At 46.9% G+C, this 13,742-nt stretch overlaps 1 protein-coding gene across 1 annotated transcript in view; it reads right to left on the reverse strand.

The window, feature by feature from the left end:
• The window catches only part of LOC115646825 (cytochrome P450 7B1), a 194,864-nt gene extending 182,162 nt beyond the window's left edge, over nt 1–12,702 (reverse strand). Inside the window, exon 1 of the mRNA XM_030553175.1 lies at nt 12,522–12,702. Coding sequence (XP_030409035.1) covers nt 12,522–12,622 — 101 coding nt within the window. The 5' untranslated portion in view covers nt 12,623–12,702. The remainder of the gene's footprint in view (nt 1–12,521) is intronic.
• Nucleotides 12,703–13,742: the final 1,040 nt, after the last annotated feature.

A 13,742-nucleotide genomic window follows, 5' to 3' on the forward strand; every position in this document is an offset into this window, starting at 1 on the left:
TTATTAACTATAAAGATAGATTTAAGTGATTATAAGTCAAAGCATTCTAAGCTGATCTTAACACTTTCACTGTCCTAACAAACTTAGACGCTTCTCACTACAGGCTGGCTCTTCAGCCAGGCTCTCCCCTTTGATCAGTGGTTCAGTTGCTTGGTGGTGGTGTCTGTAGATATAGCTGGAAGAGAGGGAGAGCATGGCAAAATGTCTTTCCCTTTTGTCTTGTCCTTTCTTTTCTCTTGGCTTCCCCCCACGCCCCGCCCTTCAGAATCAGGTGAGCATTACCTCATCGCAGTCCCAAACTGCCCAAAGGGGGTGACTCCCTCAAGGGTCTAACAGATTCTTTTGTTGCTGCCTAAGCCAGTGTCCATTGTTCCTGTGAGGCTGTACCTCTCTGTTCTTGGAGAGTTTCTGCATGGGCTTGCTTTAAGCCATGAGGGTACTTTTCAGCCTTATAACTATATACACATGAAATTATAACCTATAACATTACTGTAACAATAACAACCATGCTCAGTGCACTATGAGTCTTCCAAAGACACCCAACATGACCAACTTTGCACTGGATAGCACGCAATCATTTTATAAAGGTAAACATGGAGGTGCAGGGTGTACCCCCGAGGTACGGAGCATCACAAATGTATTTAAGTAATTTAAGAGAGAAACCGCATTTACCTCTTCCTGAAATCTGATTAAGGCTAATGCACACCTATAGCACTATGCAAGTAATAGCAAAACTATTAAATTCAGTAACATTTAAGACCAAAATCCTGCACTCTAGTTTTTTTTTTAATAAGCCACTCCAAATAAAGGACCCCAGTTCATCAAACCATGCCTAACCAGCAAAGCACTTAAGTCCCATTGACTTTTATAGCACTTTAATTAAGCATGTGCTTAAGCTGAACTAGCGACCGTGCTCCTCACCTTTGAGCACAATTACAGCTTCAAAAACAGTGACCCCTGCAACATCTCATGAGAGTTATAGGAATGAAAGAAAATTCTCTAAATCGTTAGGACATTTAAACTCCTATGCAGTCTGAAATGCAATAGTAATGGTCAGCTAAGAGACTTCATAAAATATGAACTATTTTTCAGTCATTCAATTCAATAAGGCTTCACTGGCATGACAAGCTATACACCTGTTACCAAAGTTGCCAAAGGCTGGGGCTACACACTGGGTTTGAGGTTTGATCCCATGTTCATTCGTCAATAGCATCCATTCCTGAGCCAGTGGCAAACTGCTGTATAGTGTGATGCCATCTTTGCCATGTCTCTTCTTCTTCTCGATGTGGCAGTTTCTCCTCATCACTTTTTGATAAAAAAAATCTTTACATTTGCCTTAGTTTTGCACATTTTATTGTAGCAAGGTAGTGTGCTGGTATGAAAGCTCTATGTAGGGATCCGTGGTATTCTAGCTGGATGATGTTTTGATTTGTTCTTTCCAATGTCAGATATATTGGTGTTTTAGGCACTGATTCAAATATTGACAAATTCAGTTCATAGAGAAAAAATAACGAGGAGTTCTTGTGGCACCTTAGAGACTAACAAATGTATCTGAGCATAAGCTTTCGTGGGCTAAGACTCACTTTATCAGATGCATGGAGTGAAGAATACAGTAAGCAGTATATATATTACAGCACATGAAAAGATGGGAGTTGCCTTACCAAATGGGGGATCCATGCTAATGAGGCCAATTCAATCAAGGTAGAAGTGGCCTATTCTCAACAGTTGACAAGAAGGGGTGAATATCAACAGAGGGAATATTACTTTTGTAGTGCTAACGAGGCCAATTCAGTCAAGGTGGACGTCGCCCATTCCCAACAGTTGACAAGAATATGTGAGTATCAGCAGAGGGGAGATTACTTTTTGTAATGACCGAGACACTCCCAGTCTTTATTGAGGCCTGATTTGATGGTGTCCAGTTTGCAAATTAATTCCAGTTCTGCAGTTTCTCTTGAAGTCTGTTTTTTAAAGTTTTTTTGTTGAAGAATTGACATTTTTAAGTCTGTTATTGAGTTTCCAGGGAGACTGAAGTGGTCTCCTACTGGTTTTTGAATATTAAAATTCTTGATGTCTGATTTATGTCCATTTATTCTTTGTGTACAGACTGTCTGGTTTGGCTAATGTACGTGGCAGAGGGACACTGCTGGCATATATCACATTGGTAGATGTGCAGATGAACAAGCCCCTGATGGCATGGCTGATATAGTTAGGTCCTATGTTGGTGTCCCTTGAATAAATATGTGGACAGAGTTGGCAATGGGGTTTGTTGCAGCGATTGGTTCCTGTGTTAATGTTTTTGTTGTGTGGTGTATAGTTGCTGGTGAGTATTTGCTTCAGGTAAGGGTCTGTCTATAAGCGAGAACTGGCCTTTTTCTCAAGGTCTGTGAGAGTGAGGGATCGTCCTTCAGGATAGGCTGTAGATCCTTGATGATGCGCTGGAGAGGTTTTACTTGGGGGCTGTGGGTGTCAGCTAGTGGTGTTGTGTTACTTTCTTTGTTGGGCCTGGGCTGTAGTAGGTGACTTCTGGGTACCCTTCAGGCTCTGTCAATCTGTTTCTTTACTTCACCCCTTCTTGTCACTGTTGAGAATAGGCCACTTCCACCTTGATTGAATTGGCCTCATTAGCACTGACATTCCCCCACCACTAAGTTAGTAAGGCAACTCCCATCTTTTCATGTGCTATAATATATATATTGCTTACTGTATTTTTCACTCCATGCATCTGATGAAGTGGGTTTTAGCCCATGAAAGCTTATGCCCAAATACATTTGTTAGTCTCTAAGGGTATGTCTACACTACGGGATTATTCTGATTTTACAGAAACTTTTTTTAAAACAGATTGTATAAAGTCGAGTGCACGCGGCCACACTAAGCACATTAATTCGGCGGTGTGCATCCATGTACCGAGGCGAGCGTCGATTTCCTGTGCGTTGCACTGTGGGTAGCTATCCCCCCATAGCTATCCCATAGTTCCCGCAGTCTCCCCCGCCCACTGGAATGCTGGGTTGAGATCCCAGTGCCTGATGGGGCAAAAAACATTGCCGCTTGTGCTTCTGGGTACAGTCTCACCCTCCCTCCGTGAAAGCAGCAGCAGCCAACCGTTTCGCGCCTTTTTTCCTGGGTGAACTGTGCAGACGCCATTCCACTGCAAGCATGGACCCTGCTGAGCTCAAGACAGCAATCATGGATGTTTTAAAAACCTCACACATTCTCGTGCAGTCAGTGCTGAACCGGGACCTGCAAAGCCAGGTGAGGAGGCGGCGGCTATGGCAGAGCGGCGACGAGAGTGATGGGGACTTCGACACAGAATTCTATCAAACTGCAGGCCCCTGCGCTTTGGAGATCCTGCTGGTAATGGGGCAGGTTTTAGCCATTGAACGCCGATTTTGGGCCCAGGAAACAAGCACAGACTGGTGGGACTGCATAGTTTTGCAGGTGTGGGATGATTCCCAGTGGCTGTGAAACTTTCGCATGCGTAAGGGCACTTTCATGGAACTTTGTCACTTGCTTTCCCCTGCCCTGAAACGCCAGAATACCAAGATGAGAGCAGCCCTCACAGTTGAGAAGCGAGTGGCAATAGCCCTCTGGAAGCTTGCAATGCCAGACAGCTAGGAGTCAGTCGGGAATCAATTTGGAGTGGGCAAATCTACTGTGGGGGATGCTGTGATGCAAGCAGCCAAAGCAATCACTAAGCTGCTGCTACAAAAGGTTGTGACTCTGGGAAATGTGCAGCTCATAGTGGATGGCTTTGCTGCAATGGGGTTCCCTAACTGTGGTGGGGCGATAGATGGAAGCCATATCCCTATCTTGGCACCGGAGCACCAGGGCACCCACTACATAAACCACAAGAGGTACTTTTCCATGGTGCTGCAAGCACTGGTGGATCACAAGGGACGTTTCACCAACATCCACATGAGATGGCCAGGAAGGGTTCATGACACCTGTGTCTTCAGGAACACTACTCTGTTTAAACGGCTGCAGCAAAGGAATTACTTCCAAAACCAGAAAATAACAGTTGGGGATGTTGAAATGCCTGTAGTTATCCTGGGGGACCCAGACTACCCCTTGATGCCATGGCTCATGAAGCCATACACAGGCAGCCTGGACAGTAGTCAGGAGCTATTCAACTACAGGCTGAGCAAGTGCAGAATGATGGTAGAATGTGCATTTGGCCGTTTAAAGGCGGGCAGGCGCACATTACTGACTCGCTCAGACCTCAGCCAAACCAATGTACCCATTGTTATTGCTGCCTGCTGTGTGCTCCACAATCTCTGTGAGAGTAAGGGAGAGACCTTTGTGGCGGGGTGGGAGGCTGAGGCAAATCACCTGGCCGCTGATTACGCACAGCCAGACACCAGGGTGATTAGAAGAGCACACCAGGAAGCGGTGCGCATTAGAGAAGCTTTGAAAACCAGTTTCATCACTGGCCAGGGTACAGTGTGACTGTTGCGTTTGTTTCTCCTTGATGACACCCCCCCCCCGCCTCTTTGATTGACTCATTCCCTGTAAGCCACCCACCTACCCCTCCTTCGATCACAGTTTGCTTTCTAAGGAAATAAAGTCACTCTTGTTTAAAAATCATGTATTCTGTATTACTTAATTATAAAAAGAGGGAGAGAACTGACAAAAATCACTTAGGCCACGTCCAGACTAGGTATTAAAATCGATTTTAGATACGCAACTTCAGCTACGGGAATAACGTAGCTGAAGTCGAATTTCTAAAATCGAGGTACTCACCCGTCTGGACGGCGCGGCATCGATGTCCGCGGCTCTCCATGTCGATTCCGGAACTCCGTTCGGGTTGATGGAGTTCCGGAATCGATGTAAGCGCGCTCGGGGATCGATACATTGCGTCCAGACTAGACGCGATGTATCGATCCCCGAGCAATCGATTTTAACCCGCCAATGCCGCGGGTTAGTCTGGACGTGCGCTTAGAAAAGTTAGATGCCTGCAAGTCACCAGGGCCTGATGAAATGCATCCTAGAATACTCAAGGAGTTAATAGAAGAGGTATCTGAGCCTCTAGCTATTATCTTTGGGAAATCATGGGAGACAGGGGATATTCCAGAAGACTGGAAGGGGGCAAATATAGTGCCCATCTATAAAAAGGGAAATAAAAACAACCCAGGAAACTACAGACCAGTTAGTTTAACTTCTGTGCCAGGGAAGATAATGGAGCAGGTAATTAAAGAAATCATCTGCAAACACTTGGAAGGTGGTAAGGTGATAGGGAATAGCCAGCATGGATTTGTAAAGAACAAATAGTGTCAAACTAATCTGATAGCATTCTTTCATAGGATAATGAGCCTTGCGGATAAGGGAGAAGCAGTGGATGTGATATACCTATACTTTAGTAAGGCATTTGATACGGTCTTGCATGATATTCTTATAGATAAACTAGGAAAGTACAATTTAGATGGGGCTACTATAAGGTGGGTGCATAATTGGCTGGATAACCGTACTCAGAGAGTAGTTGTTAATGGCTCCCAATCCTGCTGGAAAGGTATAACAAGTGGGGTTCCGCAGGGGTCTGTTTTGGGACCGGTTCTGTTCAATATCTTCATCAACGATTTAGATGTTGGCATAGAGAGTACGCTTATTAAGTTTGCGGACGATACCAAACTGGGAGGGATTGCAACTGCTTTGGAGGACAGGGTCAAAATTCAAAATGATCTGGACAAACTGGAGAAATGGTCTGAGGTAAACAGGATGAAGTTCTATAAAGATAAATGCAAAGTGCTCCACTTAGGAAGGAACAATCAGTTTCACACATACAGAATGGGAAGAGACTGTCTAGGAAGGAGTATGGCAGAAAGAGATCTAGGGATCATAGTAGACCACAAGCTTAATATGAGTCAACAGTGTGATATTGTTGCAAAAAAAGCAAACATGATTCTGGGATGCTGTTATAACCTTATTCCCAGATTTGGACCTTAGCGTCCAAAATATGGGGGTTAGCATGAAAGCCTCCAAGCTTAGTTACCAGCTTGGACCTGGTACTTGCTGCCACCACCCAAAAATTAGAGTGTTTTGGGGCACTCTGGTCCCCCTGAAAAACCTTCCCTGGGGACCCCAAGACCCAAATCCCTTGAGTCTCACAACAAAGGGAAATAATCCTGTTTCCCTTCCCCCCTCCAGGTGCTCCTGGAGAGATACACAGACACAAGCTCTGTGAAACTACACAGAGTGATTCCCCCTCTCCGTTCCCCAGTCCTGGGAACAAAAAGGACTTTCCTATTCCCCAGAGGGAATGCAAAATCAGGCTAGCCAATTCAACACACACAGACCTCCCCTGATTTCTTCCTCCCACCAATTCCCTGGTGAGTACAGACTCAATTTCCCTGAAGTAAAGAAAAACTCCAACAGGTCTTAAAAGAAAGCTTTATATAAAAAAGAAAGAAAAAATACATACCAATGTTCTCTCTGTATTAAGATGATACAACACAGGGTCAATTGCTTAAAAGAATATTGAATAAACAGCCTTATTCAACAAGAATACAAATCAAAGCACTCCAGCACTTATATTCATGCAAATACCAAAGAAAAGAAACCATATAACTTACTATCTGATCTCTTTGTCCTTACACTTAGAACAGAAGATTAGAAAACAGAACTACTTCTCCAAAGCTCAGAGACAGCAGGCAGACAGACAAAAGACTCAGACACACAATTCCCTCCACCCAAAGTTGAAAAAAAATCCGGTTTCCTGATTGGTTCTCTGGTCAGGTGTTTCAGGTGAAAGAGACATTAACCCTTAGCTATCTGTTTATGACAGATGCATTAACAGGTGTGTTGTAAACAAGACATGATAAGTCATTCTTCCACTTTACTCTGCGCTGGTCAGGCCTCAGCTGGAGTACTGTGTCCAGTTCTGGGCACCGCATTTCAAGTAAGATGTGGAGAAATTGGAGAGGGTCCAGAGAAGAGCAACAAGAATGATTAAAGGTCTTGAGAACATGACCTATGAAGGAAGGCTGAAGGAATTGGGTTTGTTTAGTTTGGAAAAGAGAAGACTGAGAGGGGACATGATAGAAGTTTTCAGGTATCTAAAAGGGTGTCATCAGGAGGAGGGAGAAAACTTGTTCACCTTAGCCTCCAATGATAGAACAAGAAGCAATGGGCTTAAACTGCAGCAAGGGAGATTTAGGTTGGACATTAGGAAAAAGTTTCTAACTGTCAGGGTAATTAAACACTGGAATAGATTGCCTAGGGAAGTTGTGGAATCTCCATCTCTGGAGATATTTAAGAGTAGGTTAGATAAATGTCTATTAGGGATGGTCTAGACAATATTTGGTCCTGCCATGAGGGCAGGGAACTGGACTCGATGACCTCTCGAGGTCCCTTCCAGTCCTAGAGTCTATGAATCTATGAAGGTAGCTTGGGTGGGGTTTTGAAGAAGGATAATAGGGAAGGAAAAGCCCACTAAAAAAAATTCATAATGAGAGCCTTTTGGTTGGGCTGTCCACTGGGGTGGAGTGGGCAGGTGCACAGAGCCTACCCTCACGAGTTCTTACTCATCTGGCGGGTGAGGAGGCTAAGGAACATGGTGAGGGGGGAGGGTGATTATACAGGGGCTGCAGCGGCACTCTGTGATCCTGCTGCCGTTCCTGAAGCTCCACCATCTGCCGGAGCATGTCAGTTTGATCACGCAGCTGCCGCAGAGTTGCATCCTGCCACCGCTGATCTTCCTGCCACCACCTCTCATCTCGAGCATCTCTCCTATCCTCACGTTCATCCCTCCTGTCCTCACGGTCACTGGCATCTTTCCTGTACTTTGCTACCACGTCCTTCCACTCATTCAGATGAGCTCTTTCATTGCGGGTCACTTCCATGATTTCCGAAAACATTTCTTCTCGCGTCTTTTTTTTCCGCCGCCTTATCTGAGATAGCCTTCGGGACGGAGTAGGGAGGCTTGAAAAATGTGCAGCTCCATGAGGGAGGGAAAAAATGGAGAGAAGTAGTTAAAAAGATACATTTTAGAGAACAATAGTCATACTCTTTCACGATGAACAACACTATTCACCTTACATAGCACATGTGTTTTCACTACAAGGTCGCATTTTGCATCTTAATATTGAGTGCCTGCGGCTCTGGCGTTACAGATCACAGATGCAGGTCCAGGCAAGAATTTGGCTTGCATGCGGCCATGGTAAGCCATTGTCTTTTGTCTTCTGCAGCCTTCATCTATCCAACACCCTCCTTTCCCAAATAGTAAGCAAAGCCCGTTGAGTGTTACTTCTTTCCTGTTAATGTGCAGCAGCAGAAACCACCACATGGCTGGTATCATGGAAGATCACTGCTAAACACCCCCCTTCCCGCCCCCCAACCGCATGGCTGATATCATGGAAGATCACTGCTAAATACCCCCTTGCCCCCCCCAACCGCGTGGCTGGTAGCAGGGAAGATCCCTGCTAGCCAAACGTGGAAAAGCTCAGCACCAATCGCCCCCCTCCTTCCCCCCGCTTGGCTACCTGCAGGAAAGGATTTCTTTTAAGCCACAGGCAAACAGCCGAGTAGGAATGGCCATCTCTTTCCCCTTACTTAAATTCCTAAATTTCAACCAGGTTGCCATGAACGATATCATTCTCCTGAGGATAACAAAGCGAGATAAAGAATGGATGTTGCTTGAATGCCAGCAATCACCGGGACCATACGCAGCTCGGCTTTGTCATGCAATGATACCAGATTACTTGCTACATGCATGGCATGGTCAAGTGTCCTACCATGGAGGACGGAATAAAGCAGCGCTGCCCAGAAACCTTCTGCAAAGGCTTTTGGAGTACCTCCCGGAGAGCTTCATGGAGATGTCCCTGGAGGATTTCCGCTCCATCCCCAGACATGTTAACAGACTTTTCCAGTAACTGTACTGGCCGCGAATGCATCCCAAGTCCTCAAGGCAAATTAATCATTAAAAAACGCTTGCTTTTAAACCATGTCTTATCTTTACAAGGTACACTCACCAGAGGTCCCTTCCATGGCTTCATTGTCTGGGATAGTTACTTGAGAGGGCTAGGAGGGTAATTCCGTCAGGGTGAGAAAAAGCTCCTGGCTATTGGGGAGAATGGAGTGCTATGTGCTCTACACAAGCTCGTCCTCCTCTTCCTCCTCCTTATCTTCTCCGTCCGCGGAATCCTCAGCCATGGCTGCAATTACCACCCCCACCTCGGAATCCACGGACAGGGGTGCGGTAGTGGTGGCGGACCCACCTAGAATTGCATGCAGCTCAGCGTAGAAGCGGCATGTTTTCGGCCCTGCCCCGGACTTTCCGTTTGTTTCTCTGGTTTTCTGGTAGTTTATCTGAGCTCCTTAACTTTCACACGGCACTGTACTGAGTCCCTAGTGTGGCCTATCTGCATCATGGCCTTGGAAATTTTTTCAAATGTTTTTTCATTTTGTCTTTTGGAACGGAGTTCTGTTAGCACGGAATCCTCTCCCCATACAGCGATCAGATCCAGTACCTCCCGTGCAGTCCATGCTGGAGCTCTTTTTCGATTCTCAGGAGACTGCATTGTTATCTGATGAGCTCTGCGTGGTCACCTGTGCTGATGATCTCTCCATGCTGGGCGAACAGGAAATGAAATTCAGAAGTTCGCGGGGCTTTTCCTGTCTACCTGGCCAGTGCATCCAACTCCAGATTGCTGTCCAGAGTGGTCAAAATGGTGCACTGTGGGATAGCTCCCAGAGGCCAATACCATCGAATTGCGGCCACACTAACCCTAATTCAACATGGCAATACTAATTTGAGCGCTACTGCCCTCGTCGGGGAGGAGTACAGAAATCAGTTTAAAGAGCCCTTTATATCGATATAAAAGGCTTCGTTGTGTGGACGAGTGCAGGGTTAAATCAGTTTAACGCTGCTAAATTCAGTTTAAACGCGTAGTGTAGACCAGGCCTAAGGTGCCACAAGGACTCCTTGTTGTTTTTGCTGATACAGACTAACAGAGCTGCCACTTTGAAACCAGTTCATAGAGAATTAGTTAACCAAACAGTAATTTTGTTTGCTGGACATGGTAGTGATCTTGCCAGGTCTCATTTATAATATAATTCTGTTGTAGCACAACAGCCATACACTTCTGCTCCAGAAACTAAGCTTTTACTTAAAAAAAAAAAAGTCTGTAGGCCTTACGGCTATGAATATAACCCTTAGAACAGTGGCTCTGAAATTTTTGTACTAGTGACCCCTTTCACATCGCAAGCCTCTGAATGCAACCCCCCCCCATAAATTAAAAATGCCTTTTTATATATTTAACACCATTATAAATTCTGGAGGCAAAGCGGGATTTAGGGTGGAGGCTGACAGCTCGAGGCCCCCCATGTAATAACCTCACAACCTCCTGAGGGGTCCCAACCCCCAGTTTGAGAACCCCTGCCTTAGAATATGTTCTTTACTTTTATTGTTCCTGCAATTCATGTCTGACTGTAAATTTTATGGGCACAAGTTTTGCATTTAGTGCCAAGAAAAGCTGGGGTGGGGTAGAAGGGAGGGACATGGGACAACACATCCTAACAACTATTCATGCATCACACAACTATTTTCACCATTTTCTCAAAATAGCCCGTGCAAAACTATGATCACGTATCTTCTTTGAAATCACCAGTTCTTTAGTTGGAAGAAACAAAAACTAACATAATGGGAGAAACTAACAAGAAACACAGAAATACCCACAACTTATTTTCTCTGTTTCAACATTATATCAGCACTCTCTGTAAATAAAAGAGGGCAAAGAACAGGTGAAGCCCAGGAGTATAACGAAGCAACATGGTGTACATTTGACACCAACATGACACACAACTTCACCTGAGGCTGAATGTGACAGGTCACTAAAGTCTGGATTGTTTATTTGGGGCCACGTGTGGTATATTACACTAAGTTTTTCTTGCTAGGGTATGGATGAAGCTTAAGTGTCACACCTAATTGAACTTTACATGCAAACATGGCACAGGCCTGCATGGCTTGTACACCTTAAATTCCCACTGATTTTGATGTGGATGCACAAGAAATCAGCCCTCTTGATTTATTATCAGTCCAGCCACGGCCGGTTAACCACTAGGTGAACTAGGTGGCCGCCTAAGGCACCAAGATTTGGGGGCACCAAAAAGCGGTGTCCGGAATCACAGGAGGCAGCTGAGCAGGGCAGGGGGTGAGGCCTCCATAACAAACCCGCCCCCGCAGCGAGAGGCACCACGCAAGACGGTCAGTGGGAGCCTGCGGCGGAGCAAGGAGAAGACAGCTAGCCGGGAGCAGCGACCAGCACGGCCGAGGGACAGAGCCGTTGGGGGATGCAGGATGCAGTCCTGAGCTCAGGTGAGCTTCGCTCTCCAATGCACTGCGCCTGGGGCCAGGCAGCGCCGTCTCCTGAGGCAAGGTAAAATGAAACTAAACCCCGAAGCGCAACGGAGGGGAAAGGGCTAGCGTAGGTGCCACTTCCACACACACACACACCCCAATGGCATCATGCCAATGTAGGGGGCCAACCCTGATCCCCAAGGAGATCCTCACCTGTTCCCTGTGAGAGCCCAGTTCTGCCCTCCTTGCCCCTGGGTCCCCCCAGAGGGTGAAGAACTCAGAGCCTAGGAACCTTGAGACTCTGTAAGCTGGGGGTATTCTCAGCCTCCTCCTTGCTCATAGGTTCCCCTAGGCTAGAAGGGACCGCTGTGATCATCTCCTCTGACCCCCTTGTATTAATTCTAATGAACAATGCCACATTATGCAGTATTCATTTTTGAAAGTTTATAAGTGATGCTCCAGGAGGAGAGGAAGGGGAGGTGCAAGGTGGAAGCTTCACCTAGGGCACAAAATGTCCTTACATCCCGAATTCAGCACATTCTTGCACATAATGCATGTGTCTGAATGTCACAGAAATACTTCACTTAGAAATTACAGGCCTAAGACTGCACAGATCACTGGGTGCATTCAATTCTCAAAACTGTGCCAACCTCCAAACTTGAATTTGGATCCTGCCTCACACCAGTACATGGACCCTTTAGACAACACACTCAGCTAATAAAATATTAACTGGTTTTATCACTGCAGCTGAAATAGGGGACATATGTTCATCTCACTTATTTGGAGTATAGTGTTTGGTACTTAACGCTGCATTTCATATATAACTTTTAAGACCCACAGAAAACCTCTGGCTCTAAAAATGCTGCGTGCTGGGCAAAGGGCAGTAACACGGGACTCTCCAAACGCTGCCCCCCGAAAGCAGGAACTCAGGACCTGCCAATGGGCTCTCGGTCAGTGTAGCTCAGTGCCGCTGGATTACTTTCAGCGCTTCCCCTGGGCCCTGGCAGGGGGCGGGCGGGGTACAAGAGATAACCTGGTCTCAGGAACGCAGCCTGAGGCGGCGCCAGACCTGCCGCCTTTCTCCTCACTCTCCCCGCTCGGGGCAGCACCTCTGTCCTCCCCCGCCCTGGCACTTTGGCTGAGTATTTACCCCTCTCTCCCCCCTCCAGGAAGCCCGCTCCCCCCACGCTCTTCCAAACGCTGTACAGCGCCTGCCTCCTCCCCCGTCCCTTACCTTCGCCTCCCGCCGCGGGCGCACGCCGCGCAGAGGAGCAGAGCCGTGGCGATGGCTAGGCCGTAGGTGCAGAGCTGCAGCAGCAGCTCCCAGGGGCCCATGCTAAGGGAGCGGGCGCGTTTCCTTCCCCCCGCCGCCGCTGCAAAGACTGCTTCGCTTTGGAGGGGAAAGTTTGTGTCTGCTGTTGCCAATCCCTGTCTGCAGCTGCCGTTCAGATCCTCCCCCGGCCAGGGGCTGGGTTTGGCTTCGGCGTGTAGCCGCTGAACTTTGGCTACCCAGCGTGCGAGCGCCCCTCCCGCCAAGATTGTCCCGGCTGCTGTCTGGAGGAGAGGCGGGCGGGCGGGTAGCCAGAGCTGTAGGAGGGCATGCGCCCGCCCCTCCCCGGGGCGCAGTTCTTTGCTTTCCTCATGCCCGGGGGTAGGGGAAGTGGCCCCTCATATCGGGGAAGGGAAAAAAGATGAAAACTACGTTGCTGCCCTAGAAAGTCCCAAGGAATGAGTCAGTGAGGCAGGAAATGCACCTTCTAGTAACGATCCACCCATCCAAGAATGATCCACAAAAGTAGTGCCCCTTTAACTACACTGTATAGTGAAAGTACTGTAACCCTTTCCCCAGTGTCAACACAGTTACATGGGTCTAAGGGTGCTTAAACTGGTATAGTTTATTCCGATAAAATAGGCTATATCAAGCAGAGGTGCTGAAAGCCATTGAACTAAACTGTAAAGCTTGTATATAATGGAAACTACTTCAAGACAGGGGGTGTGGCAGCACCCCTAGTTCCAGCACCTATGCTACCAAGATATCTGTCATAGTATCTAAGCACCTCCCAATCTTTAATGTAACTATCCTCACAGTCGTTCTTTATACCACCAGAACTGCATTCACATTAGGGGATTGTAATGCTAATAAAAAGTAAACCCCACACCTTTCATGGAAATATGAGTCATCAGTGTGCCCTTATTGCCAAGAAGGCCGATGGCATACTGGGCTGTATTAGTAGAAATATTGCCAGCAGATTGAGGGAAGTGATTAGTCCCCTCTCTTCGGCACTGGTGAGCCCACACCTGGAGTATTGCTTCCAGTTTTGGTCCCTCCACTACAAAAGAGGTGTGGGCAAATTGGAGAGAGTCCAGCGGAGGGCAATGGAAATGATTAGGGGCTGTGGCAGATAACTTATAAGGAGAGGCTGTCTGCAGAAGAGATGAGTGAGCGAGGATTTGA

This window comes from Gopherus evgoodei, chromosome 2 (assembly GCF_007399415.2).
Source record: "Gopherus evgoodei ecotype Sinaloan lineage chromosome 2, rGopEvg1_v1.p, whole genome shotgun sequence".
Classification (NCBI taxonomy): Eukaryota; Metazoa; Chordata; order Testudines; family Testudinidae; genus Gopherus; species Gopherus evgoodei.